Source organism: Hyaena hyaena, unplaced genomic scaffold (genome assembly GCF_003009895.1).
Source record: "Hyaena hyaena isolate Hyena2069 unplaced genomic scaffold, ASM300989v1 scaffold_8, whole genome shotgun sequence".
Taxonomy (NCBI): domain Eukaryota; kingdom Metazoa; phylum Chordata; class Mammalia; order Carnivora; family Hyaenidae; genus Hyaena; species Hyaena hyaena.
In genome coordinates this window covers 3,469,123-3,494,742 of record NW_024080640.1, presented here as the reverse complement: position 1 = coordinate 3,494,742, position 25,620 = coordinate 3,469,123, and the positions used below count along the sequence as shown (strand labels likewise).

Below are 25,620 nucleotides of genomic sequence, written 5' to 3'. Positions count from 1 at the left end.
CTCTCAAAAATAAATAAATAAACTATAAAAAAAATTAAAGACAGCAGATTACTGATCAGATGGGAGATAGAGGCTTTCTAGCCTTTCTCTAAGGATGAAAAAGTTTAGAGGTTCCACACACACCTCTGAGGCTCAATGCTAAATGTTCAGGACAAAGGTTTTACTTGCCTGGAGTGAAATGAAAACAAGAAACAATGTCATGAGTTTTGTTTTTTTTTTTTAAATAACAATAAAGGACCAATCTTTTTATTCTGGGGTTTCTTTTTTCCTTTCTTATTTTTTAGGTTTTGAAATGGAAGATGGTTGTTATGAGGTTTTGCACTTTTTTTTATAAAATGCCCTTTCTTGGAGGGCGCCTGGGTGGCTCAGTCAGTTGAGCGTCCGACTCTTGGTTTTGGCTCAGGTCATGACCTCCTGATTTTGTGGGTTTGAGCCCTACATCAGCTCCACAGTGGCAGTGCAGAGCCTGCTTGGGATTCTCTTTTCTGTCTCTGCCCTTCCCCCACTCATGCTTTTTTGTTCTCTCTCTCTCAAAATAAATAAAGTTAAAAAAAATTTTTTTTTTTAATGTCCTTTCTTGGGGCATCTGGATGGCTTAGTTGATGAAGCATCTGACTTTTGATTTTGGTTCATGGGATTGAGCCCCATGTTGGGCCCTTGCTGACAGCACAGAGCCTACTTAGGATTCTCTCTCTCCCTCTTTCTCTGTTCCTCTTCTGCACACACACACGTGTGTGCTCTCTCAAAATAAAAAAGTAAACATTTAAAAAAAAAGAATACATAAAATATATTTTCTTGGCAAAATTAGAAGTTGATCATTCTCTATAGGTGCCCCCAGTTCTTCAAAATTCTTCCTGGCCTCTGAAATCCAGAACTCTGGCCAGCAGGACATGCTGTAGTTAACTGTGTTTTCAAGAGCATATGATAGGGGTTTTAAATTTTAGCTCTCACCTGACTTTTTTTTCTTCAGTTGGTAGAGCACGCAACTCTTAGTCTTGGGGTCATGAGTTCAAGCCCTGCACTGGGTTGTAGAGATTACTTAAAAAAATAAATACATAAAAGCAATTTCAAAAAGTAATGATAAAGTTTGGGGTCCCAAACCAGGTAGTTACTATAATATACTCTGCATTCTAGATATTCATTTTTTGACTGAATATCTGTAAATGTACCTACCATGTACTAGGTCCTGGGCATACACAGATAGGAGTGGTCATCATCCCTGCCTCCAAGGAAATCTAGAGAAGCTCGGGGTGTGAGCAGTGTTACAGGGTACTGTGGGAACCTGGGAGAAGAAATGCCCAATTCCACGTTAGACACCTTACAGAGGAAGTAAGGTTTTGGAACGTTTTGCCCAAGGACAAGTCGAGGAAAGGTGTTCTAGGCAGACATTTGCTTGGCCTGGAGACCTGAGTGAGTGCAGCAAATTAGGGGAACACTCGGGCCACATCAGCATGGGGCCCTGTGTGAGAGTGGCAGAAGATGAAGCCAGAAAGGTATTAACTCAGTTTTAGTTTCATGTTCTGCAACTACCTGTGACTGAACATATAATTTTCATACCTGTTCGCCAGAAAAAAGCCTGAGCAAGAAAGCTAGATCTTTTTATTTTTTTAATGTTTATTTATTTATTTTGAGAGAGAGAGCAAGTGAGCAGGGGAGGTGCAGAGAGAGGGAGAGCGAGAGAATCCCAAGCAGGCTCCACGCTGTCAGCACTTTGCCTGATGTGCGGCTTGAGCCCACAATCTGTGAGATCATGACCTGAGTGAAACCAAGAGTCAGAGGCTTTGCCAACTGAGGCCACCCCGGTGTCCCGGGAAAGCTAGATCTTAAAATGTCGATTCACTAGCCCTCCCTCACTTGGATGGCTTTCCCAAATGCCACTGAAACTTAATAAGGGTGAAAATCTTGTGCTTGGATTTAGAGTTCCCTCCCAGAGTACAGGACAAGGGAGACCTGACATAGGCATTCTTTGCTGACCACAAACTTACCCTGGGCCCGTGATGAGCCTTGGCGGCCCCGAGAGCAGATGCCATCATAGTGACACCTGTGGAGCCTCAGACCCAGGCAGGCAGCAGGGGAGCATTGCCAAACCGGGTCCTGGCCTAGCAGCATCTGGGCACGGTGCTCAGGTCTGGATCCAAGTGCTACTTTTCAGGGGAAATGGGGAGAACATCTCTAGGGGTTCCAGAGGAGGTAGCCTCATCATACTAAGAGTAAAACAAGGACCAGAGAGCTGCCTTTAGTTATTTGAACCAATTTCTGTTCAGGCAGGGGAGGAGGGTGCCTCGCTCAGAGTTGGGATAGTGGACTGGATGAAACTGAGATGGAGACTAGTTTTGGCTCAGTGTCAAATAATTTTTAAGAGGTTTTTTTCCCCCTAATTATATAGTGCTATGATTATTATATAGTGCTATTATTATTTTGAAAAAAAAATATTTTGACAGAAATAAGATAACCATCCTGATCTGTGAAGATGCTGTGGGGAAGAGTCTTAGACTGACAGTTGGACCTCTAGGGCTCCTTCCTTCTTTAAATTTGATATAAAGTTTGGGGAAGCCTGGGTGGCTCAGGCCAGTTATGCATCTGACTCTTGGTTTGGCTGAGGTCACGATCTCATGATACGTGAGTTCAACCCCTACATAGGGCTCTGGGCTGACAGTGCAGAGCCTGCCCGGGATTCTCTCTCTCTCTCTCTCTCTCAAAATAAATAAATAAACATTAAAAAAATCATTAAATTTGATAAAATTTTAGCATCTGTCCTATTTTTTTAAGTACCTGACTCTTTCCCACCTCTGTCAACCTTATTTTTACATTAACCTGATTAACTTGTGAATTCTCTTATTTTTTAGTATCTGACTAAAAGAATACCACAAAACCCAAGGTATCAGCATATCAAGTCAAGACTGGATACTGGTGAGTAGATATTAGAAAATTAAAACTTTTTTTAAAAATCCAATAATTATTGACAAGAGGCAGGCTATTATGCCCAATATCACTCAAAGCTCAAAGTTTTTCCTTTTCTTGCCCCATGTCCTTCTGGGCTCAGAATTTATCTCTGAAATCTTTTTAAAATTTTTCCAGATCAGTAAAAATTTCCATTTACTAGCTTATGATAATTTGAGTAACTGATAAAAAAACATTGTTCAATAAGTTACAAGGCTGAGGCTAAATGAATAAAATCAGGGGTTCAACTTCTTGTTTGGAACAACTTAAGTATATTCCTTCAAGCTAGACGTAATGGATAATATTTGTGAACATGTGTTCAATTCAGTACTTGCAGAATGCCAACTACATGCAAAGTTATGGACTATGGGACATAGAAAGAGGAGTACGACTTGTGACTTTTGCAGCCAGAGAGCTTAGATTCAAATGCAGGCAGACAGACCTGAGTGAGTCACAAAATACCAGACAAAATTCAATTAGTGCTTCAGGTAAAATGAAATTTAAGAGTCGCGTTGCTGCTTGTTTCCAGGCTCTTAACATTTTTCAGCGTCATGATGAAGACCACTGCCCAGGTCCCTAGTGGATTTGCAGTCTTGTGAGATTTGAGCTTCTCAGTTGTTTAGTTTTCCAACCCGTTAACATCTGCTATGGAAAATCCATTCTAGGAAGGTGGTTTTGCTGGTGGATTGGGGCACCGTGCGGCTTGGGCAGTGCTGAATTTTGCCATCAGTAACCTGAGGACACCTGAGGAAATACACATGATCCACTGACTTGGTTTAAATCTCATTCATTTTGTCTTTCCCTTTCACCAGTCTCCTTCAAAATTACTGTCTTCCATTATGCATGTTTCCTCATATAAAATAGACTTTCAATTGAATGTTCTAAATGAGCCCCATTTGCAGATACTATTTCTTGGGACCTTTCTTTCAAACATTTCCAAGCTGTACAGATACTTATCCTTGCAAATATCCTGTTTGACGGGACGTAGAAATTTTTATCTCCGCTTTTGAGGAGGAGGAAATTGAGGCACAGAGATTATGTGATTTACTTGAAGTGCAATAAAGGAGATAGAACTGCGATTGGAATGCAGGGTGAGGAAGTCGACGGCCCCCCAGGAGATCTGGTGTGAAGCCCTGGCCAGTGTCTCCTAGGCCAGCTGTCCCAGCTTCATGCCCCTCCCCCCCACAGCCTCATTCCTTCTACCACAAATGCCTTCAACCCTCCATCTCTTCCTGTCTCCCCTTTAACTGCAACTGTGACCCACTCTTCTGGAATAAGCTATTCTGTGAAGGAAGCACTTTGATTAAAAATGCCCTATTTTTTCTGAGGAGTCCAGCTAATATTTTAAAGACAACTATAAAGGAATGCATTTCTTTTGGAGTCTTCTTAAAATTAAAAGTTTTAAGAGCTGAGGTTTATTTCAGTTATATAGATTTGTCTGTATCTTCATAGGTTTTTTTTTTCCCTCCTGGAAATGGAAAGAAAGGAAAACCTATTTCTTTACCTTCAACTCCTCAATTCATAACCAAAATTTGACTTAATAGTAATTTCAAATTTTTTTGGACTTGAGATACTCAAGTCTGCTTTTTATAATACATAGTAATTGCCTATATCCTTTTATATCCTTGGGTTTTTAAACTAGAGTTTTTGCTAACTAAACCTTTTATTTTGAAGGAATTATGGATTCAGATGGAGTTTTGAGAAATAATACAGAGAAATTCCATGTTTACCCAGTTTCCCATAGTAACATCTTGTGGAAACTATACTGCAGTATCACAACCCTGACACTGACATTGCTATATACGAGTCTAGATACAGAACATTTCCATCACTGTAGGGGTCCTCATGTTGCCCTTTTAAAGGCATAGCCACTTTCTACCCTCACCCCCTCCTTAACCCCTGATAACCACTGATCTGTTCTCCGTTTCTAGGATTTTGACATTTCACGGATGCTATATATATATATGGAATCATACAGTATGCAACTTTATTTTTAATTGGCTTTGCACACAGCATAATCCTCTAGGGATTCATTCAGGTTGCTGCATTTATTGATTTACACCTTTTTATTGCTGAGTAGTATTCCCTGGCATGGATGTGCCACAGTATATCTGTTGGAGGACATCTGGATTGTTTCCAGCTTTTTGACTATTACAGATAAAAGTGCTCTAAACATTCACGTTTTGATTTTTGTCCGAATTTACATCTTCATTTCTCTGGGATAAATGCCCAGAGGCGCATTTCCCGGGTCGTATGATAGTTGCATTTGCAAGTTTCTAAGAAACTGCCAAACTGTTTCCCAGAATAGCTAGACCATTACGTTCTTACCAATGATGAATGAATGCTCCAGTTTCTCTTCATCTTCACCAGCATTTGGTGGTGTTGCCATTTTTAATTTTGGCCATTCTGATAGGCGAGCAGTGGCATCTCATCGCAGTGTTGATTTGCATTTGCCATCTGTATATCTTCTTCAGTGAAGTCCCTGTTCACATCTTTTGCCCATGTTCTAATTGGATTGTTTGCTTTTTAACTTGAGTGTTGAGGATTCCTTGTTTATTCTAGCTCCCAGGCCTTTGTTGGATGCATGGCAAATATTTTCTTCCAGGTTGCAGTTTGTTTTGTCGTTCTCCTAACAGGGCCTTCTGAAGCGTAGAAGTTTGTAATTGTGGTGAAGTCCAGTTTATCAGGGTTTCCCGTTTTGGATCATGCTTTTACTGTCAACTCTAAGAACTATGCCCAGACTAGACCCCAGAGATGTTCTATCATGCTTTTTTCCTAAACGTTTTATAGATTTCAGTTTTACAGTTAAGTCCGTGATACAGGTAATTTCTACGTCAGATGTGCAACTTAGATCAGGATTAACTTTTTGCTTATGGTTGTCCAGGTGCTCTAGCACCATTTGTTAATTTTGTTTTTTATGTTTGTTTATTATTGAGACAGAAAGAAACAGAGCATGAGTGGGGGAGGGGCAGAGAGAGAGGGAGACACAGAATCTGAAGCAGGCTCCCGGCTCTGAGCTGCCAGCACAGAGCCCGATGTGGGGCTCAAACCCACAAACCATGAGATCATGACCTGAGCCAAAGTTGGACACCCAACCAACTGAGCCACCCAGGTGCCCCAACTAGCACCATTTATTAAAAGGCCGCCTTTCCTCCATTGAATTGTACATTCACCCTTATCAGAAGCCAGGTTGGCTTATTTACCTGGATCTATTTCTGGGTTCTCTATTCTGTCTCATTGATCAGTGTGTCTGTCCCTCTGCCAGTATCTCACAATCTTGACTACTGTAGCTGTATGGTAAATTAGATACTTAAAATTGGTTAGACTGGAGCGCCTGGGTGGCTCAGTCGGTTAAGTGTCCGACTTCGGCTCAGGTCATGATCTTGCAGTTTGTGAGTTCAAGGCCCGCGTCAGGCTCTGTGCTAACAACTCAGAGCCTGGAGCCTGCTTCAGATTCTGTCTGTCTGTCTGTCTGTCTGCCCCTCCCCACTCGTGCTCTATCTCTCTCTCCTTCAAAAACAAACATTAAAAAAAATTTAATGGGTCAGACTGATGACTCCCATGTTATTTTTCTTTACAAATTATTTTAACTATTCTAATTCCTTTGCCTTTCCATGTACATTTTAGAATAATCTTAACTATATGTACAAAAAAAGTATTCCTCAGACTTTGATAGGAGTTGTGTTAAACCTGTATATCAATTTGGGATGAATTGACACCTTTGCTATGTAGAGTCTTCCAATCCATTACTAAAGGACCAGGAGATCCCCCACTCCTCTGAGATTTCATTTTCCACAGTTTTGGTTACCCAGAGTTATCCGCGGTCTGGAAGCAGGTGCGCCTCCTCCGGATGTATCTCAGAAGGCCAATAGTAGTTTCATGCCACATCACAAGGCCTACGTCATTCACCTCACTTCTTCCCATCATGCGTTTTATTATCTCATATCATCACAAGAAGAAGGGTAGAAGATATTTCTTTTTGTTTCTTTTATTTTATTTTTGAGAGAGAAAGAGAGCACAAGTATGGGGGAGGCAGAAAGAGGGGGAGACACAGAATCTGAAGCAGGCTCCAGGCTCTGAGCTGTCAGCGCAGAGCCCGACGCAGGGCTCGAACTCACGAACTGTGAGATCATGACCTGAGCCAAAGTCTGACACATAACCGACTGAGCCGCCCGGGCGCCTTAGGATATAAGATATTTTGAGAAACAGAAAGAGAGAGAGACCACTTTCACATAACTTTTATCATAGTATGTATTATAATTGTTCTATTTTATTATTAGTTATTGTCGTTAGTCTCTTACTACGCCTAATGTATAAATTATACTTTATCATAGGTATGTATGTATAGGAGAAACAGTATATATAGGGTTCGGTACTATCTGTGGTTCCAGGGGTCCACTGAGGGGAGGGGGCTTTGAATACATCCCCTGAGGATAAAGGGGGACGACTATATGTCTCTACATTTATTTAGATTTGTTTTGGTTTCTTTCATCATCGCTGTATAGTTTTTGGCGTAAGGGTCCTGTACAGGCTTTGTTAGATTTACACCTAAGTATTTCTTTTTTTTTTTGAGCAATTGTAAATGGTATTGTATTTCTAATTTTGGTGTTACTGTGTTCATTGCTAACATACAGAAATACAGCTGATTTTTCTATGTTTCTCTTGAACCTGGGACTTTGCTACATTCACTTATTAGGTACAAAAGGCATTTTGTTTGTTTGGGGTCTTTTGGTAGATTCCTTGGGCTTCCTATGTAGACAATAATGTCATCTACAAAAGAGAATTGTTTTATTTCTCCTTCCCAATCTGTGCATGTCTTTTATTGCCTTTTATTTCTTTATTGCACCGGCTAGGACTTCCAGAGTTATGTCAAACAAGAATGTTAAGAATGAACATTCTTGTCTTTTTCCTGATCTTGGGGGGAAAGCATTCAGTCTTTCATCATCAGGTACAATGTGAGCCGTATCTGACAGAGGGTTTTCTCTTATTCCTATTTTTGTGAGAATTTTTCCTCATGTATGACTGTTGAATTTTATCAAATGGTTTTACTGCATCAATTGCTTTAATCATATGATTTGGGCTTTAGCTTGTTAATAGGGTGGATTACCTTGATTTGCAAATATTGTACTATTACTACATCTGTGGATTAAACCTCACTTAGTCAAGGTATATAATTCTTGTTACATAGTGCTCAATTCTATTATTTTGTTAAAGATTTTGTGTCTATATTAATGAGGTATATTGGTTTGTAATTCTATTTTGGGGGGACTGTCTTTGTCTAGTTTTTTTTTTAATGTTTATTTATTTTTCAAAGAGAGACAGAGTGTGAGTCAGGGAGGGGAAGACAGAGAGGGAGACACAGAATCAGAAGCAGGCTCCAGGCTTTGAGTTATTAGCACAGAGCCTGGTGCAGGGCTCGAATTCACGAACCATGAGATCATGACCGGAGCTGAAGTTGAATGTGTTACCGACTGAGTCACCCAGGCGCCCCTAATTTGTTTGTTCTTTTTTAATGTTTATTTATTTTTGAGCTAGAGAGGGACAGAGCGTGAGCGGGGGAGGGGCAGAGAGAGAGGGCGGCACAGAACCCAGAACCGGCTCCAGGCCCTGAGCTGTCATCACAGAGCCCATCTCAGGGCTCAAACTCTTGGACTGAGATCATGGCCTGAACCGAAGTCGGACACTTAACTGACTGAGCTACCCAGGCGCTCCTGCCTTTGCCTAGTAGTAGCAGGGTAATATCAGCTTCATAAAATGTGTTGGGAAGTATTTCCACTGGTTCTGTCTTCTGGAAGAGATTGTGTATAATGAATTTTACACTTTAAAAGGGTGACTTTTATTGTCTGTATGTGATACCTCAATTTAAGGAAATAACATACCCATTAGGAAAAAGATTGAATAGGAAACAAAACAAAATCTTGGTGTTAATTGTTGTAATTGGTTACGTGGTGTTCATTCTTTCTTTTTTTAACTTTTTTTTTTTTAAGTTTTTTTACTGAGAGACAGAGCATGAGTGGGGGAGGGGCAGAGAGGCAGAAGCAGGCTCCAGGCTCTGAGCTGTCAGCACAGAGCCCCAACGCGGGGCTCAAACCCGCAAACCATGAGATCATGACCTGAGCCAAAGTCTGGTGCTTAACCGACTGAGCCACCCAGGCGCCCCGGTGTTCATTTTTAAGCATTTGGTAGAATCTTCTAGTAAAACCATCTGAACCGGGAGATTTCTGACAGGTTTTAAATTTTGAATTCAATGTTTTTCATGGTTACGGAGAATATTCAAATCATTTGTTTCCTTCTGGGTGAGTTGTGGTAATTTGTGTTTTTTTGAGGAATTAGTACGTTTCATCAGAATTTTCATATTTATGTGTGGACTGTTTGTCGTCTTCACTTCTTATCCTTCTGATCTCTGAAGTGCTAGCCCCTGTTTCACTCCTGATACCACTAATTTGTGTCTGCACCCTTTTTCCTCTGCTATACATTTGTCCATTTTACTGATCCTTTCAAAGAACAAACTCTCTGTTTCATCAGTTTTCCCTATTGTTTTTCTGTTTAAAATTCCATTGATTTTTTTTGCTCTTATATTTTTATTCCTTCCTTCTACTTTGTGTTTCTAGATTCTTCTTCTGTTTCTAAGTTCTTGGGGTGGGAGCTTAGCTTATTGATTTAAGACTTTTCCTCTTTTTTTTTTTAATGCATATAGTTAGCTTTGAATTTCTCAGCACCACTTTAGTTGAGTCACACAAATTTTGGTATGTTTTATCTTCATTTTCATTCAGTTCAGTGTACCTTTTCATTTCCTTTGAGACTTCTTTTTTTTTTTGATTCATGGATTATTTAGAAGAGTGTTGTTCAGTTTACAAGTGTTTGGAGGTTTTCTTATTCTATTGATTCCCAGTTTGATCCCATTGTGGTTGGAGGACACACTTTGTATGTTTTGATTTTTTTTTAATGCATTGTTGCTCAAGATATGGTCTGTCTTGGTGTATATTCCATAGGCACTTGAAAAAAAATATATATATATACCTATACTTTCGCTTTCTATATTATTTCTTCTTTCCTGAAGTTCCAAGGTTCCTTCTTTTACCTTTGCTTTCTGATTAGAGAACCTTCTTTAGGGGCGCCTGGGTGGCTCAGTCAGTTGAGTGTCTGACTTTAGCTCAGGTCATGATCTCACAGATTGTGAGTTTGAGCCCCACATCAGGCTCTGTGCTGACAGCTCAGAGGCTAGAGCCTGCTTCTGATTCTGTGTATCCCTCTCTTTCTCTGTCCCTTCCGCACTCAACCTCTGACTCTCTCTCCTTCAAAAATAAATAAACATTAAAAAAATTTTTTAAAGAGAACTTTCTTTAGCCATTCTTTAGGGCAAGGCTTTTGGTGACAACCTCTCTTCATTTTCCTTCATCAGCACAATGTCTTGATTTCCTTTCATTTCTGAAGGGTATTTTCTCCGGGTGTGGGAGCTTAGGTTGACGATTTCTTTCTTTCAGCGCTTGAAAAATATTATGTCACTTCCTTCTGGCTACCATGATTTCTGACGAGAAATCTGCTGTTATTTGAACTGTATTTCCTATATAGATAATGGTGCCCTTTTTTTCTCTTGCTGCTTTCAAGATTCTGTTTTCTATAGTTTTCAGAAGTTCAATTGTCATGTGTCCTGATATGGGTTTCTTTGGGTTATCCTGTTTGGCATTTACTTGGTTTCTATATACATCTATAGGTTTGTGTCTCTTGTCAGATCTGAGGAGTTTTCAGCCATTATATCTTTGAGCACTTTTCTGGCCCCACCTTCTTTATCCTCTTTCTGGCGCTCTGATGGCACCACATCCTAGCCCAGCAAGGATGGAAGTCAAGGCTCCCCACTTGACCTTCACCACTAGGTGACAGTGGTGTTTGGCTGGAGTAAAAGCAATTATTGTCTGACAGTTTTCTGGCTTGCTGGGCCTGTCCCTTTCCCAGTCCTGTGGACGCAGACAGTAGGCTTTTGATGGGGATTTTCTTTTCCTTGTCTGTCCGTTGGTATTTCTGGACTGCTGGCTTCTTTAGCTCCAGGTTTAAGACATATAAGGCAAGCAGACAGACAGACAGACAAAACAAAAAGCTAAGTAACTCAACCATCACGCCATTTCTTGGGTCCTGCGGTCTCAAGCCAGTCTGCCTTCGTCTTTCTGACCTATCAGTCTTCTTTTATATTTTATACATGATGTCCAGGGTTTGGGGGGGGGTATTCAATCTTTTTTATAATTAATATGTTATTTTCTTTGTTTTGGTAACTTTTTTTAGAGGGAGGGAAGGGCAGAGGGAGAGAGAGAATCTTAAGCAGGTTCCACACTGAGTGCAGAGCCTGACCCGGGGCCCCATCTCACGGCAGTAAGATCATGACCTGAGCCGAAATCAAGAGTCAGATGCTTAACCACCTGAGGCACCCAGGCACACTGATATATAATTTTCTTAAATTGAGATATAAGTTATGTACCACAAAATTCATCCTTTTATCCTTTAAGCAATTCAGAGGTTTCGAGTACATTCCCGAGGTTGTGACACCATCATCACTATCTCATTGCAGAACATTTTTGTCACCCCCAAAAGAAAGCCCATATCCAATAGCAATCACTTCCCATTCCTTACTTTTTCCAGTCCCTGGTAACCACTAACTTACTTTCTGTATCTATGAGTTTGCCTATTCTGAACATTTCATATAAAGGGAATTGTGTAAGATGTGGCCTTTTGTGTCTGGCTTCACTTAGCATGATGTTTTCAAGGTCTGTCTGTGTTGTAACACCTATCAACACTTCGGTCTTTTTTACTGCCAAATAATATTCTATTGTATAGATATTCCCCATTTTGTTAATCCAGTCATCAGTTGATTGTCAGTTGGATTGTTTATCCTTTTGGGCCATAATGCTGCTATAAACATTAATGGACAAATTTTTGTGTTGAACATATGTTTTTCATTCTCTTGGTTATATACCTAGGAGTCATGTGTGACCGTATGTGGTAACTCTGTGTTTAACTTTTTGAGGAACTGCCAAGCTCTTTTCCAAAGCAGCTGCACCACTTTGCATTCCCACTAGTGATGTAGGAGGGCTCTATTTTCTCCACGTCCTTGATGATGCTTGTTACTGTCCATCATTTTGATTATAGTCATCTTCAAGGATATGAAGTGGTATCGCATTGTGGTTTCGATTTGCATTTTCCTAATGACTAATGATGTCGAGCACCTTTTTATGTGCTTACTGGCATTTGTGTATCTCCCATAGAGAAATATCTATTCAAGTCATTGGCCCAGTTTTTAATTTTTTTTATTACTGTGCTAATAAGAGTTCTTTTGTATATTCTGGGTACTAGGCCCTTATCAGAAATACAATTTCTGATCAAATACGATCTCCCATTTTGTGAGTCGTCTAGTATTTTTGTTGTGCTTAGCTGGAGGAGTAGAGAAAAGTACACCTACCTCATCTTCCTGGAGGCAGAAGTCTTCCAAACTAGTTTTATAATAGCTTTTGGAAGGGCCAAAGTGTACTTCGTTGCTTAAAACTCAAAGTATTTTAAAGTCAGTGTGGGAGAGAAATCTTATTCTAGTGTTCGATTTTTTTTTGTTGTTGTTTCAAATTTAGAAATTATTTTAAAGTCAATTTTAGGGGAGGATTTTATTTTAATGTTTTTTTTCCTATGCATTTTTGTGACTTACCTCCCCGTGTATTCAGAGAAAGTATCTATCCGACGTGCCACGGCCTATTACGTGCCTGATCTTTCTGAGTAGCCCTCGGGGCCTGGGATGGCCAGCGTTTCTGCCAGCATTTTATTCAAATAGTATCAGTTATATGTGTGCCAAGAGGTGCACAGGGTGAGGAGTGCTGGTTAAGAGAGCATAAAAGTAACCTTACAGCCCAAGTGAGGCCATGGAGCCTGTCTATCGTACATTTTAAAGCTCTGCAGTCAGAGCAGTAGAAATAGGCACAGGTATGAGTGAGCATTCCTCATTTCTAGGCTAAATAGATGGGTCTTTAATCTTTTCTTATCAAACAGCGAGCAATTCAGAGTTAATCACAAGAAATCAAGAATTGCGTGGTGTCTCCAGCCTTCGCCCACATCACCTCCCAAGCTCTTCAAAGACTGCCGTCTTCCTCCTGGGTAAAGATTATTTTCGATTTCTGTGCTTCTGACTGCACTTCTCCTATAAACTCAAACACTGCTGTATAGCCACGGCTAGAAATAGCAGAATTGTTTTGAACTTGAAATATTTCTTTTGTTCCATAGGTGCCTGGGTGTATCTTACCAGCTCCCAAGCATTGCCCGACTGTGCCATGAATGGATTGTGCTTCCGATGAAATCCCTGCCGGCGTTTTGTTCGGTCTCCACCGCAGGGCTCTTGTGTATTCTCAAGCACCCTCTGTGGGTTTCCGTTCTGCAGCCCTGCAGGCTGATTAAGGGACACTTTCCAAACCACGGGGCTCTCCCTTTGTCAGTGTCCCACACTCTTTCATCGCCTGTGTTATCCCCTCATTTCAATCTATATGCGATCTCATATTTCAAACGTCTTCAGTTTTCTAAAACTCTATAGATTTCTGCCACTTAGTCTTTTCTAGTCTTATTTTTAATTTTTTTTTTTTTTTTGGTAAATTCACATTACTCTGGTTATCTCCACACAAGCTAGTTGTTTCCTTTTTTCTTCTTTTTAGTCTTTACTCTTCCTGAATATTTGCTAATAGCCTTGGTCTTAAGCACTCAAACTCATTACAGACTAGGTACTCTTCATTTTTATTTGGTATTTAATTCTGTCCTTTTTTTTTATGTCAAAGGAAGAAATGTATGTGAAAGCCTCTTACAAACCAGAAAGCGCTATACACTCATATAACTTATTGAGATTAACAAAGGACCACTGTGCCTCTTTTCACGCTTTCTGCTCCTTCTGAGCCAAAAGAACTTCTCCGGAGAGGAGGGAAATATTGAAGAAAAATAAAGCAATGGGAGTTGTCTCTTAGCAACTGAGTTCGTGCGTTGTAAATCTTGCCCACTTTAGATTACTGCTGCTCAAAATCACTTGCTTTTCATACTGGCTCGGTACAAATAATGTTATTAAATTATAGGGAAACAAAGGGAGAAAATCTAATGAATGAGTCACTCAGTGTATCGATTGTACTCTGTCTTTGCATAGCACTATTGATAGAGTTGGGTGTCTCTTTCTCTTGATTCTAAATGCAAAACTTTTATGTATATATATATAAATCTTTTGTTGCCATTTAAATTATAAGCTAAGTGGAAGCTAAATACCACCTTATGCATTTTGAGGCTACCTGAGTCTTGAAAGAGTATGGATGTCACACAGCTAGTACACAACATATGTGTTAATAAATCAAGTTGTACAGAGCTTAGAGCAAATCAGGTGTACAAAACCCCAAGCCAAATTGGGATGTGATTATTTGTGTTCTAAAATTATGTATTATAAGGATTCTGCAGACAGTAGGCCTTCATAGTGAATTTCACTTAGCAGATAATTCCGAGTGCCTTTCATGATGGACAGTGGAAGGGATAAAGATTGTGTGTGTCGGGGCGGGGGGGGGCGGTGTGTGAGAGTGTAAACAGTCTTGGGCTCTCAGTATCAGAAGGTAGATAAGGCTTGCACACAAATCAGGCGGTACAATGATAAATGCCTTGTGAGTGGTGAGCTGAGTGCTGGAGAAGTTCAGAGAAGGGAAAGGTCACTTCCAGCTGGGTGAGCTATTATGATTACATGGACAAGATGACATGTTAGAGAACAGAAGAGTAACGGAGAGTTTGTCAAGTTTAGTAATTAAGGCAAGATTGAAGAGGCAGGTAAGACGTTGGCGCCTTCAGCTCTAGAGCACGGAGTTTAAACTTCAGTCACGAAGCAATGGGGAGCTGCTGACATTTTTTTTTTTTTTAATCAAAGTCTTGTCTAGGAAAATTTATCTGGCAGTAACGTGTAATTTCAGTTAAAAAAGAACTGGTTTGCCGATAGTCTTTTAGACTCCTCTGGTTGAAAACAAAGCTGCATTTATAAATAAGCCAATTATAGAATTGATTCACTTCTAGCCTTTTTAAAAGGTAGTCAGAAACCTGTGTTCAGATGGAATTAGGTCCAGTAAGATAAGCTGCTTAGTTAAGATATAAGCAGTATATGAAGTAGGGTAAAATACTAGATTGCATAGTTTCTAAAAATCGTTTTTAATGATTGTTTTGTGTCGATGAGTCAGTCACCCGAGTGTCTTTCTCCAGCTGAAGCAATGCTGAAATCCTCCATGTTCTTTTTTCCCATCTACATGGATAGAATGAGTGTCTATAATGAAAAGAGCTTCTTATCAGTAGCCCTCTCAGATCTGATCTTAATTTTGCCAAATATTTGTACACCTCTGCAAAATACTTTTCCCTGCCTTCTCTTTCGGTGGGAAAAACAAACAAGAGGAGTGACAGCCCACCGCACAGGGTTGTTGTGAGGCTCTGCTGGTACAAAGATGAAGTGCTGTGTGAATGGTCTGAAAATGTTGATAATTGATACAGAAATGGACTTTAGACACTCTTGTTAGTAGAACCTGCTACAGATTGGAAATGCAATGTTCTGAGAATAAAGACTATATAATAAGGCTGGCTATTGTTTTCCATGCAGAGTATGCCTCAGGGAATTTAGAGCACAAAAATGGTTCCCACCTGCTACTATTAGGGAAGTAACACTTCCTACATATTTACCTCACAGTGAAATCGTGTTTTTAAAACAGCCCAACGAGAGAAGCAGCGTGTTTCTGTGAGCCGTATTACAAACTAGGAGTTTGGGAGTATCAATCCTGGCTTGGTTTCCTATTTGCTGTGTCACTGAGCAAGTCAGTCATCTCGTCTGTACCTCAGCTTTCTGTGAGGAGACTGCCTGAAGCTGCCCTAGCCAAAAGAAACTGACTGCCACGTCAACAACACGCAAATGTAGGGATCTCAGGAGCACAGAACCTAAAGCTATTATATAAAATAGCTGAAGAGCAAGATGGCAGGTCGCTGAAGAGAGCACCTCTTCCCTCACCCTGTTGACCGGTGGGTTCCCTCCTCAGGTCAATATTGCAGGGGAGAAGGAGGTACCTTCAGGAAGAATTCCTGGTTCCCACTCTGGAGATCTGGTCCTTATCTCAGAGCCATTCCAGTCTGAAGAACCTAGAAAAGATCATATTTGATTCTAATCTTGGTCTGTGGTGCTGTTTGAACCTCTTAGGCATTTTTAGTGCTTCTCTTGAGAAGGCTCAGGCCTTCCTGCAGCCCTGACTACCGTCATGTCTCTCTGAGCTTTTGGAAGGTCACAACAGCCTGACTCCAGGACTGCGCCGAGTCCTGCTGTTTTGTCCTGATTCGGAGAGTGTGTGTCTTTAGGTGGGAAAAAAAAAATTTTTTTTAAACCCAGCAGAATTTTATTCCCGGATGAATTCATAAGTGAAGATTTAATACTAACATGATGTCAGTTGTGCAGAAAAGTTCAGGAGGGTCCTTAAAAACATCAGACCGTGCCATTCATTGGAAGCATTTCTTTTATCTGAAGTTGGGGCCGAGTCCGGCGAGCCCCTCTCGAGGCTTAAAAGTTAGGAGCATGGTTTTAGAAATGAGGACTTATTTGTGATGAGTTTTCCCTTTCTGCTGTACCTTTCAAATGCCAGGCAGAGCTTACTGTGTTGAATTGAATCAAATTGAAGCATGCCCAGTAAAAAAATAATAGCCCCCGGGCTTGGGAACTAGACCTTCGTTCTTTCGGAAACCAAAACGATCCTGGCCCAGTTTTAGTGTATGGAAACTCTCCAAACCACCTTGGCAAGAGCCTGGTACCGTAGAAGCAAGCTGTAGAAACAAGGGCTGGACGCTGTCTGCGGTGGTGGGAATCTGCTGTTCGTTCTCAGCAGATCAAATCTGTGGTGAATACTACCGCACAGACTGTGTGGTCTAGTTCAGGCTGCACCATCAGCACGAATAGTTGAAGACCCAAGTTCAGGACAGCGAGGGAAACCACAAAGACTAAGTGGAGCGCAAGGGATTGCTTGGGTAGCCACAGCGACACATTTTAGACACTCAGAGATCATTGCTTCTTCCCCTCTGCACATCTTCCCCATGAAAAGGTTATGGGGGAATTAAAAAAAAAAAAAAAAGGAGGAACACCTTGACTCAAAAAGAAAAAAACTTATAGGGCCACCTGGTTGGCTCAGTCGGTTAAGCATCTGACTTCAGCTCAGGTCATGATCTCGAGGTTGGTGAGTTTGAGCCCCACGTTGGGCTCTGTCGGAATCTGTGCTGACAGCTCAGAGCCTGGAGCCTGCTTCGGATTCTGTCTGCCTCTCTCTCTGCGCCTCCCCCACTCGTGCTCTGTCTCTCTCAAAAATAAATAAACATTAACAACATAATAAAAATAAATGTTTAAAAAAGTGTTTTAAATATAAAGCGATCATCTGTACTGCCTGGTGTTTATTTGGCCAAAACATTTTCCTTGATCCCTCATCACTTAATGATGCTGTATCATCCAAAAGACTGTTCATTATGTGTGGCCCATTTGCCTACTCTAGTTCTGTAAGAACAAGATAGAGAGGCTTAGGAAACACTTGTACTCCACTCTGTTTTTACATCATTACTCCTCTTCTTCCATTAAAAAGCCTATCTTACTCTCTTTTTAGGTAACAGCATGACTAAATACACTGAGAAGCTAGAAGAGATCAAAAAAAGTGAGTAACCCTATTGATGGTTTGGGATAATGGAGCCCTGTAGTTCTAGAAGTTGGTCATTAACAACCTTAGCCCTTCCCTACAGCTGACACGCACAGAGCTGTGGGAGGCAGGTGGGCCTGGCAGGTGCCTAGAAGGATGTGGGAAACACCGCGTACCATCCCGGCCATCTGCTAAGGTTGTTGCCTGAGGGCCAAGTTCTGCCCAACTTCTATCCCAGAGGAGATGTTAGTGCTAGAATGTAGAATGAGCTCTACTTAAGCAGTGAAAAGTCCGAGCTGCTGGTTTCATTGTGCTGCAGTCTCCATGACCTTTTCCAAGGTCGTGATCTTTCCCATATTCTTAGTTTTCTCTATACCTGAGATGGGAATAATATCATCCCTTATTTTATAACATCCTTTTGTATATAAATTAGTATCCATGGAAGACACAGAGGAGTGAGGGAGAAAGCTTAAAGCGGTGCTCTGCTTTACAAATTCATTGCCGTCCCTGCTTTCCCTTAATTAAAAATCATATTTCATGCATTCCTTTTTAAAAACTAATCATCTGCAAAGATACGCTACTTGTCATTTCGTGCATTACCCTTGCACAAAAGCATACTTTTTCATTCTGTGTCCAAAATAGATGTAAAGTGTACACATCAAGGCCAGGGCTAAAGAAGAAGGAGAAACATCTATTTTCTAAGATGGATTTGTTCATATTCTCCGGAGAAGAACCCAGAGCCAGGGGAATATTTAGCTGATGATAGCAAAGAGGCACTCTGCTGGTTAACAGTTCAGGACTCCCCTCTGGCAATATACGCCTGTTGGGAAGAGAATATTACAAATCCAGAATTCACCGGAACTTCTGTTTTTACACAGCAGACCTTTTCATTTAAATGATAATGTTTCTGCTTCTTTGGGATTGCTGTGGTATCAAGAAACCCCCACCAATAGTGTAGACTCCGGACCAGCTTCACGCTGACTCTGTTATTGGCCGTGTTCAGCTGTAAGGAATAATGTCATAGACATTTGGTTTTTAACGTGTCCTGTCACAGTATCCTTTTCTTCTTCGATCCTTTATATTAGATGTTAGAGTTTTATTACATTTTACATTTACATAAGTATATATATTTTAAGTATGTAGTACACATTGGAAACTACGAAAAAAGTCTCATTTACTCACCCATGCTTCATCGTCGTCGCCCGTAATTCATCCACAGCAGGTAGAATTCAGCCGGCCTCCTTCTGTTTGGGTTTACGGTCCCTTTTCCTCCTCTATCCATTCGTAGCTTAGTGTAAAGCTCACGTGTCCACACCAAACTTTGTCCCCTAATAACGCCCCATTCCGCCCAGATCACCAAGCCCTGTTTAAAACATTTCTTAAAAGCACAATGTGATTTCTTTAATACCTACACTCTAAAGGGAGCTTCTCTTCCCCCACCCCACCCCCGCCCCCAAATACCTCTAGAATATAGTCCTTGCAAATGTTTGCTTCCCTCTTTAGAAGTGTTGGACTTCCTTTCAGTAAGACAGGAGGCGCCTCTCACCTTGTTTCACACAGTTTTTGCTGATTCCCTGACTAGAATTACTTCAGATTCTGGTTTGAGATCTACATTTTGGAGGCTATTTCCTTCTCTTTTCCCATTTTCTGTTGTAGATGTTCTTTTGGGTCGAAAGGGAGGAGAATATTGCCTTGTTTCATGACACCCTAGACCCATCACTTTTCTCGGGTTACCTTAGATGCCGTGTCTTTCTGTGAAATCACAAACCTTGTTCTGTTACTTCCTTTGATTTGTCTTCCACTGTGAGCCCAACTTCCCTCTGCTAATAACGCGTTTTAACAGAACCCTGAAAACGCAGAATTCCTTTGTAATCTGAATATTCTTTCAACTCTATCTCGGGAAAATAGACACTCTGTGTCTATTGACCGCTCACAAAGCCTATTCTTGGCTTCTGGTGGTTAGGTGACACTAGCTGGACCCAGTGTGAAGCATCCTAGATAGTCAGGTCTCTGTCCTTCCAGTAACTCGAGAGAGTCAGGCTTAGACTCCAGACTTACTGGAGAAGCAGAACTTGATAACATATCTGAAACTCAGATTTTTTGTCTCCATCCCGGAGTTTGGGAGCGGCGACAGTAGCAGAGCCTCCATTCTTAAAGCTCTGTTCGCCCTTGCAAGGACGGACTGACAGAGCTTTCCAAGTCATCCTTTTTCATAAAATTTAAAACTTACTGTCAAACGTCTAGTTTGATCTTTTATCTCTGAGTAATAATGTCAGAAAGTCCCAATGATGGCAGCTGTCCTTCTAAACAAGAACCAGGTATGTAGAGTTCAGGCTCAAACGTGCAGTGGGGTGTCTAGTGCCTGGAGGGTACTGGAAATGCCAATCAGTAGAACGTGGTAGAACCTGGTTTTGGTTTGAGATAATTTCTACTTAGTCAAAGGGGATTTGAAAGTGTGCCTTTTGTACCGGGCATGTGAAGAATCAGAGAGGTATTTCAGACTTTGTAACGGTACAAAAAGAATAGCAGGGGACAAACGTCACAGTGCAGACTCCTTGAAAGCTGCTGACTTTTTATTGGCCTATTTATTGCCATTTTGATTTGCATAAATGGCTTTGGCGGGCAAATTGGTGGCGATTGAGAGGAATACTGTAGTTGTTCAAGCTTCTGCCCAGCCCTCTTGGGGCTACACCTTGGTGAGTCTTAGAAGGTCCTTTGCATCTAGGTGTGTTACCTTGTATCCAGAAGAAGTTATTCTGAGAATTTTCTATAACTAATGGTTCGTTGTTAGCCACATCACTCTCTTTGAGATATCTTAGAACATAGAAGCTTTCATTCGTTGCAGCTGAGAGTCTTGATATATTTACAGAAGGCTCGTTTTTAAAGTACTATTATTTTCTGACCCTGAGTTGTAAGGTGTTTGGTAAACCAAGCTAACATTACCCTCCAGAGTGTTCATTGTGTGTTGGTTTTAGAAAATTCATGGATATGATGAGAAACACCAGTAAATCATTTTAAATACTTTTAATCCTATTCTTTGTTGCTAGGAGGCTCGGTTTAGGAGACTTTTTTGCTCTGAAGGCCATAGTAATTATCCACCTAGCCTTTAATGATTCTGAAATAATGCGACAATGTTTGAGGAGTCGTGGGTGCCAATATGAAAACAGAGAAGAACAGTGGAGTGTAGGGGTGGGTGAGAGTTCAATGCCAGAAACTCTTTAGAATTGGCAGTCATCTTCAGAAAATTGCAAGGGAGCTAACTTTTAGCATGCCTCCATGGGACAGGTACAAAATCAAGTGAGATTGGCTAAATTTTCAAAAGACCTTTCAAATGTGATGTGAAGAACTGTTAACACAGACAAGTGCAGAAGGTACCCCCTTTTGAGTTATATCTCAGAACCATAAAGATAGCACCGAATAAAAATGGATGTTTTAGGATGATTTTTTTGTTGTTGATTGTGGTAAAAAATAAATAACATAAAATTTACCATCTTCACCATTTTTAAGTGTTCGGTGCAAGTGTCAAGTACATTCACACAGCTGCATCATAGATCTCGGGAACTTTTTCATCTTGTGCAATGGAGTAGGTGGATTTTTACTGAAGGTGGAATTGCAGAGAAACTGATAGAAAAGTATTGTACCCTGGAAAATAAAAGGTTGTCCTGGGTCTCCAGCGTAATTTGTAAGCTCAGGAATAGAACTGTTCTCTCCTCCAGGCAGAGTTAGAATAGTAGGGTGTAAATGTCCCACCAGCTCTTTGACCCCAGGGCAACTCAGCTTCTCTGGGTCTCTGTTCTCATCTGTAAGACGCAGACATTTATTCCCAGCTTTGTTCTGAACAGGATTTAAAGTAGTGAAACATGCATGCGAGACAACATGGTCAAAGGAGAGACAGCAGAGTAAAAGGAAAATGGTAAATGGATAAAATAAACATGAGGGTAAAGTCACTAGACAGAAAAGGGTCGCTTATAAACTCAACTTTAGGCAAAGGGGGAAAAAATGAAGAGATGATAATCATACCTGCCACACTTAATTCTGAGGATATCTTGAGGCTCAAATATTAGATAATATATGTAAAAGCATATAAATAGCTTGCAAATTATACCATGTAACTTGATGACTAGAAAGAATGAGGACCTCTAAGAAAGAAAAATATACCTACAAAATTATTTGTTCTGTCCTGCTTTTCAGATTATAGGTACAAAAAAGATGAGCTTTTCAAGAGACTGAAAGTTACAACTTTTGCCCAGCTGGTAAGTTCAGTGATCGAGTATTGGTTTATGTGAGTATTTCTAAATTCCACTCTAGGTGATGTTGGCAGAAGGATTTCTTCTGCTTCTGTACATTTCACCTATGGGAGGATAAGAGGTGTGTAGTGTGTATACTCGTTCAAGGATGGTGTGAACTGTCTTTGATAAGAATTTTATAAAGTAAAAGATGCATTCTACTTTTAAATCATTGCATTTATGGCTTAGGCTGTATTTTTCCTTGCACGCTTTAATTTAATGTTTAGAATCTAGAACTCTGGTCTCTGGAGCTTCACTGACATACCTCCAGGTGGATCATGGGTCTTAGGAACTCAGCTGTGAAAAGTGCTTTAAAAACTGTATGTGTGTGTTGGTATATGGTGCTGTGTAATTATATTCATAATGACATTGATTTCTTCATTGCACGTACAATTGCTGATTCAATTCTGTCATGGTTAAGTATTGTGTGTTGTGTGGGGACGGGAATCTGTATGATCATTTATGCATGTTTCTTGTCCTAAATCATCCTTTTGACTTTTAAGTTTATTGCGTGATGTTTTAAACAAATCTTTGTTTCTGAATGATTATCCTTGGTGTAATTACCACTCCCCAAAGTAAGGAGGCCTGAGATTTAGTCTGCAGATGAGGACACCGACAGTTTCTTAAAACAAGAGATCTTTGATGTTGCCTTGCCTTTTGTTAAAGACAGAATTGCCTCTGTTTAAAGACAGACAAACATAAACACATCTACACGTTTCCTTCTTTTTTCAACCAGGTCATCCAAGTGGCTTCCCTATCTGATCAAACGCTGGAAGTGACAGCTGAAGAGATTCAAAGGCTAGAAGGTAATGAGAATTGAGAACGTGGGGAAAATAACTGATTGACCATTTGACTGGAGTTCTCACCCTGTCCACCTATGCTCTTGTGTCTACAGGGAATTGGTACTTTGATATATCTATTTGTAATTAGACTGTTGCTTTCTGAGACATGCTATCTGGTGCTTTCATTGTTACTTCTCATTTCTTTTAAAAAACCATCTGGTTTTCCGGCTCTAGTTTTTAATGTTTTTTTGTTTGTTTGGTTGGTTGGTGTGTTTTTGTAGTTTTAAATGTTTCATATGTGTTTAATATACTAATTACTTTTTTCTACAAATATTTTTAGTTCCTTCTGTCTATGTACAGGTCACAGAGTTAGGTGCTATGAGACCACAAAGATGACACAGCTCTGCTCACATGGAGTTGGTAGTCTCATGTGCACATGTGCTTGCGTGTGTGCGTGTTGGGTGAGGGAAATGATAACAGAAGCACAAAATCACGAATGTGGCAGAAATTCGTAATGGGGGACTAGAGAGAAGCCATCATTTGTTGATATATATTGCTGAGTACTTCACACAAGTTTCCTTATTTAATCTTATCAAAAACTCCAGAAGAAAAGTATGCTCAGAGATGAGAACCCCCAGCCTCAGAGGTTCAATTACTTGCTCAAGATGATACAGCCTGTAAGGGATGGGTGTAGGATACAAATCTACGAGGCTCCGGTAGCAACCAGTGTCTTTGTTCTGAGAGTTCTGAAGAAGGAAGAGTACTTTCCAGTTAGAAAACTGAGGTAGACTTTCTTAAAGCCTTTGAGCTGGACCGTAATGGAGGGTAGAATCTGAACAGGTGTCTTGCACCCTGAGCAAAGGCATGGAAAGAATGAAAAGCTCCAAGCGTGTTTGAAGAGTCACATCATCTAGCCCGACAATGACCTGGGGTGGCGTAGGTGCTAGGTTGGAGATAGGGAAGATAGGTTTCCAACTCCAGGTTTCTTTTCTTAAATGCTAAGTCGGAAAGAAAACCTCTCAGTTGCATTATCAGGAAAAGAATCCGCCGAGTTAAGGTCTTTATTTTATCCTGAGGCCCTCAACCGTCAACGTGTGGCTGTTTATTGAAGGGGAATGTGTTTTGTTAAGGTTGATGTAGGCCAGGAATTTGACTTCGGATTTCAAGACCAGTTTCTCAGGAAGTCTGAACACTGGTTTTGTGCAACTTAACTGTCATTTCCCTGGGCTTGTTTTTGTTAGGGAGGATAAAGAGCATCTGACAAAGACAGGAATTTATCTTTGACAGATGCCTCTCACACGGTAGAGAAAGAAGGGCTCTTTGTAACAGAGATAATTGAGTCTCCTCATACAAGTACTCCCAATTTTAACCTGGTTATATAAGTACCTGGATTTGGTCCTTGAATTCATGGAGATTGCAGCAGCAGAACATATGGGCACATGCAATTTTCTCTTCTGAGATAAATTTGCACAGCAAAATGGGCTCTTATAAAGTAGGACACCATAATGTGTGAGTAATATTAGTGTTTTTCTAGTGCTCTACACAGAATAATAACTCACTCAGGAAAGCCTGTAGAACAGATTGTATGCATATTGGCTATTTTTGAAGGAACAAAAAAAACCTCCTTTTGTGATGTTTATTGTTTTTTTTCCCTGACTTCAAAGCATATTTCTAGAAAATTGCAAAAAATAAGGAAGAAAATTAAAATAATAATCCCTGTTAACATTTTGCTCTACTCTGCCCCTAACTGCCCACCCGAATCCATATTCTTTGTGCATACTTTTGAATTGTGCTGTTTCAGATTAGCGTTTTATCATGCCTACTGTCCTGTGTCATTGAATAGACCTCAAAAGCTTAATTGTAAAGGTTGTGTCATCATATAATGTCTGTCCTTTGGATATACCATAACCAATTTAACTCTTCTCCTACCAGACAGGACAGGTTTTCAAATTTTTCACTTTTCTAAAATAATGCCGCAGTGTAAATACGTAAATGTGTGTGTGGTTTTGATGATTCCCTGAAGATACATTTTGCTGCAGATGGTCAAAGGGCGGAACCATTTTAAGACACTCTGCGCTGATTCCAGCTATGTCCAGGATAGGGGCTTCCTTTTTGCATTCCCAGCAAATAAATGAAAAGACCTGTTCCTCCCCATCCCAGGCAGTGCTGAGGAATTCTCGTTTTGGCACGTGCCTGCCAACTGGACAGATGAAAAGTAGTATCTGATCATTTTCTTTGGAATCTCTCCGGTCGCGAAATGAGCCTTGTGTATGTGTGCGAATTTTGGTCACATAGATTTCTTCTTCTGAAAACATTACCTGTTCTTTCCCATTTTTTTTCTCACAGAGCTCTCATCCTTTACTGATTTGGAAAAGCTCTGTATATTAGGGTATCTTTAAACATTGGAAACAAGTACAGCCTCGAAAATGAGAAAAGGCTTTACTTTGGAGCAGTATCCAAATCCAAATCTCCATCGTCAAGTAAAAATAAAATAACGACAAAACCAAGCACCTAAATGTAGAGCAGTATGAGTGGCATTCTCCTTATATGTAAAAAGGGGAGGAAATAAACTATATACAAAAGTACGTAGTTGTTTTCTTTCTGGAAGGAGACATCAACGTGAAGGCAATTCCCTTGGGAGTGGGGGTCTGGACTGGGAAGGGACTTCCTTTCCATGTTAACAATTTTATCTTGTTTGCATTTTTACCTGGTGCACATGATCTTTTTTCAATTAAAGCACTAGTTAATTTTTTTAACTATGTAAATTAAGTATATCAAGCTTTTCTCATGCATATATGTCCTAGATATTTTTCTTAATTTGTTTCTCACCTTTTAATTTTCTTTGTGTGCAGTTTTGACATACACAAGATGTGCATTTTTATATGAATTAAATCTATTAGCCTTTCATGTTGTGTTTTCTTTTATTACCTATGA

General features: G+C 40.3%; 1 protein-coding gene across 2 annotated transcripts in view; it reads left to right on the top strand.

The window, feature by feature from the left end:
- The window catches only part of CEP41 (centrosomal protein 41), a 45,402-nt gene that overhangs the window by 11,206 nt on the left and 8,576 nt on the right, over nt 1–25,620 (top strand). The window contains exons 2-7 of one of the 2 annotated variants that reach the window (XM_039243737.1): nt 2,847–2,910; nt 12,964–13,068; nt 13,195–13,329; nt 17,589–17,636; nt 21,810–21,871; nt 22,641–22,710. In XM_039243737.1, the coding sequence (XP_039099668.1) occupies nt 17,597–17,636; nt 21,810–21,871; nt 22,641–22,710 (172 nt within the window). In that variant the 5' untranslated portion in view covers nt 2,847–2,910; nt 12,964–13,068; nt 13,195–13,329; nt 17,589–17,596. The remainder of the gene's footprint in view (nt 1–2,846; nt 2,911–12,963; nt 13,069–13,194; nt 13,330–17,588; nt 17,637–21,809; nt 21,872–22,640; nt 22,711–25,620) is intronic. The other variant, XM_039243728.1, reaches the window with a different exon arrangement.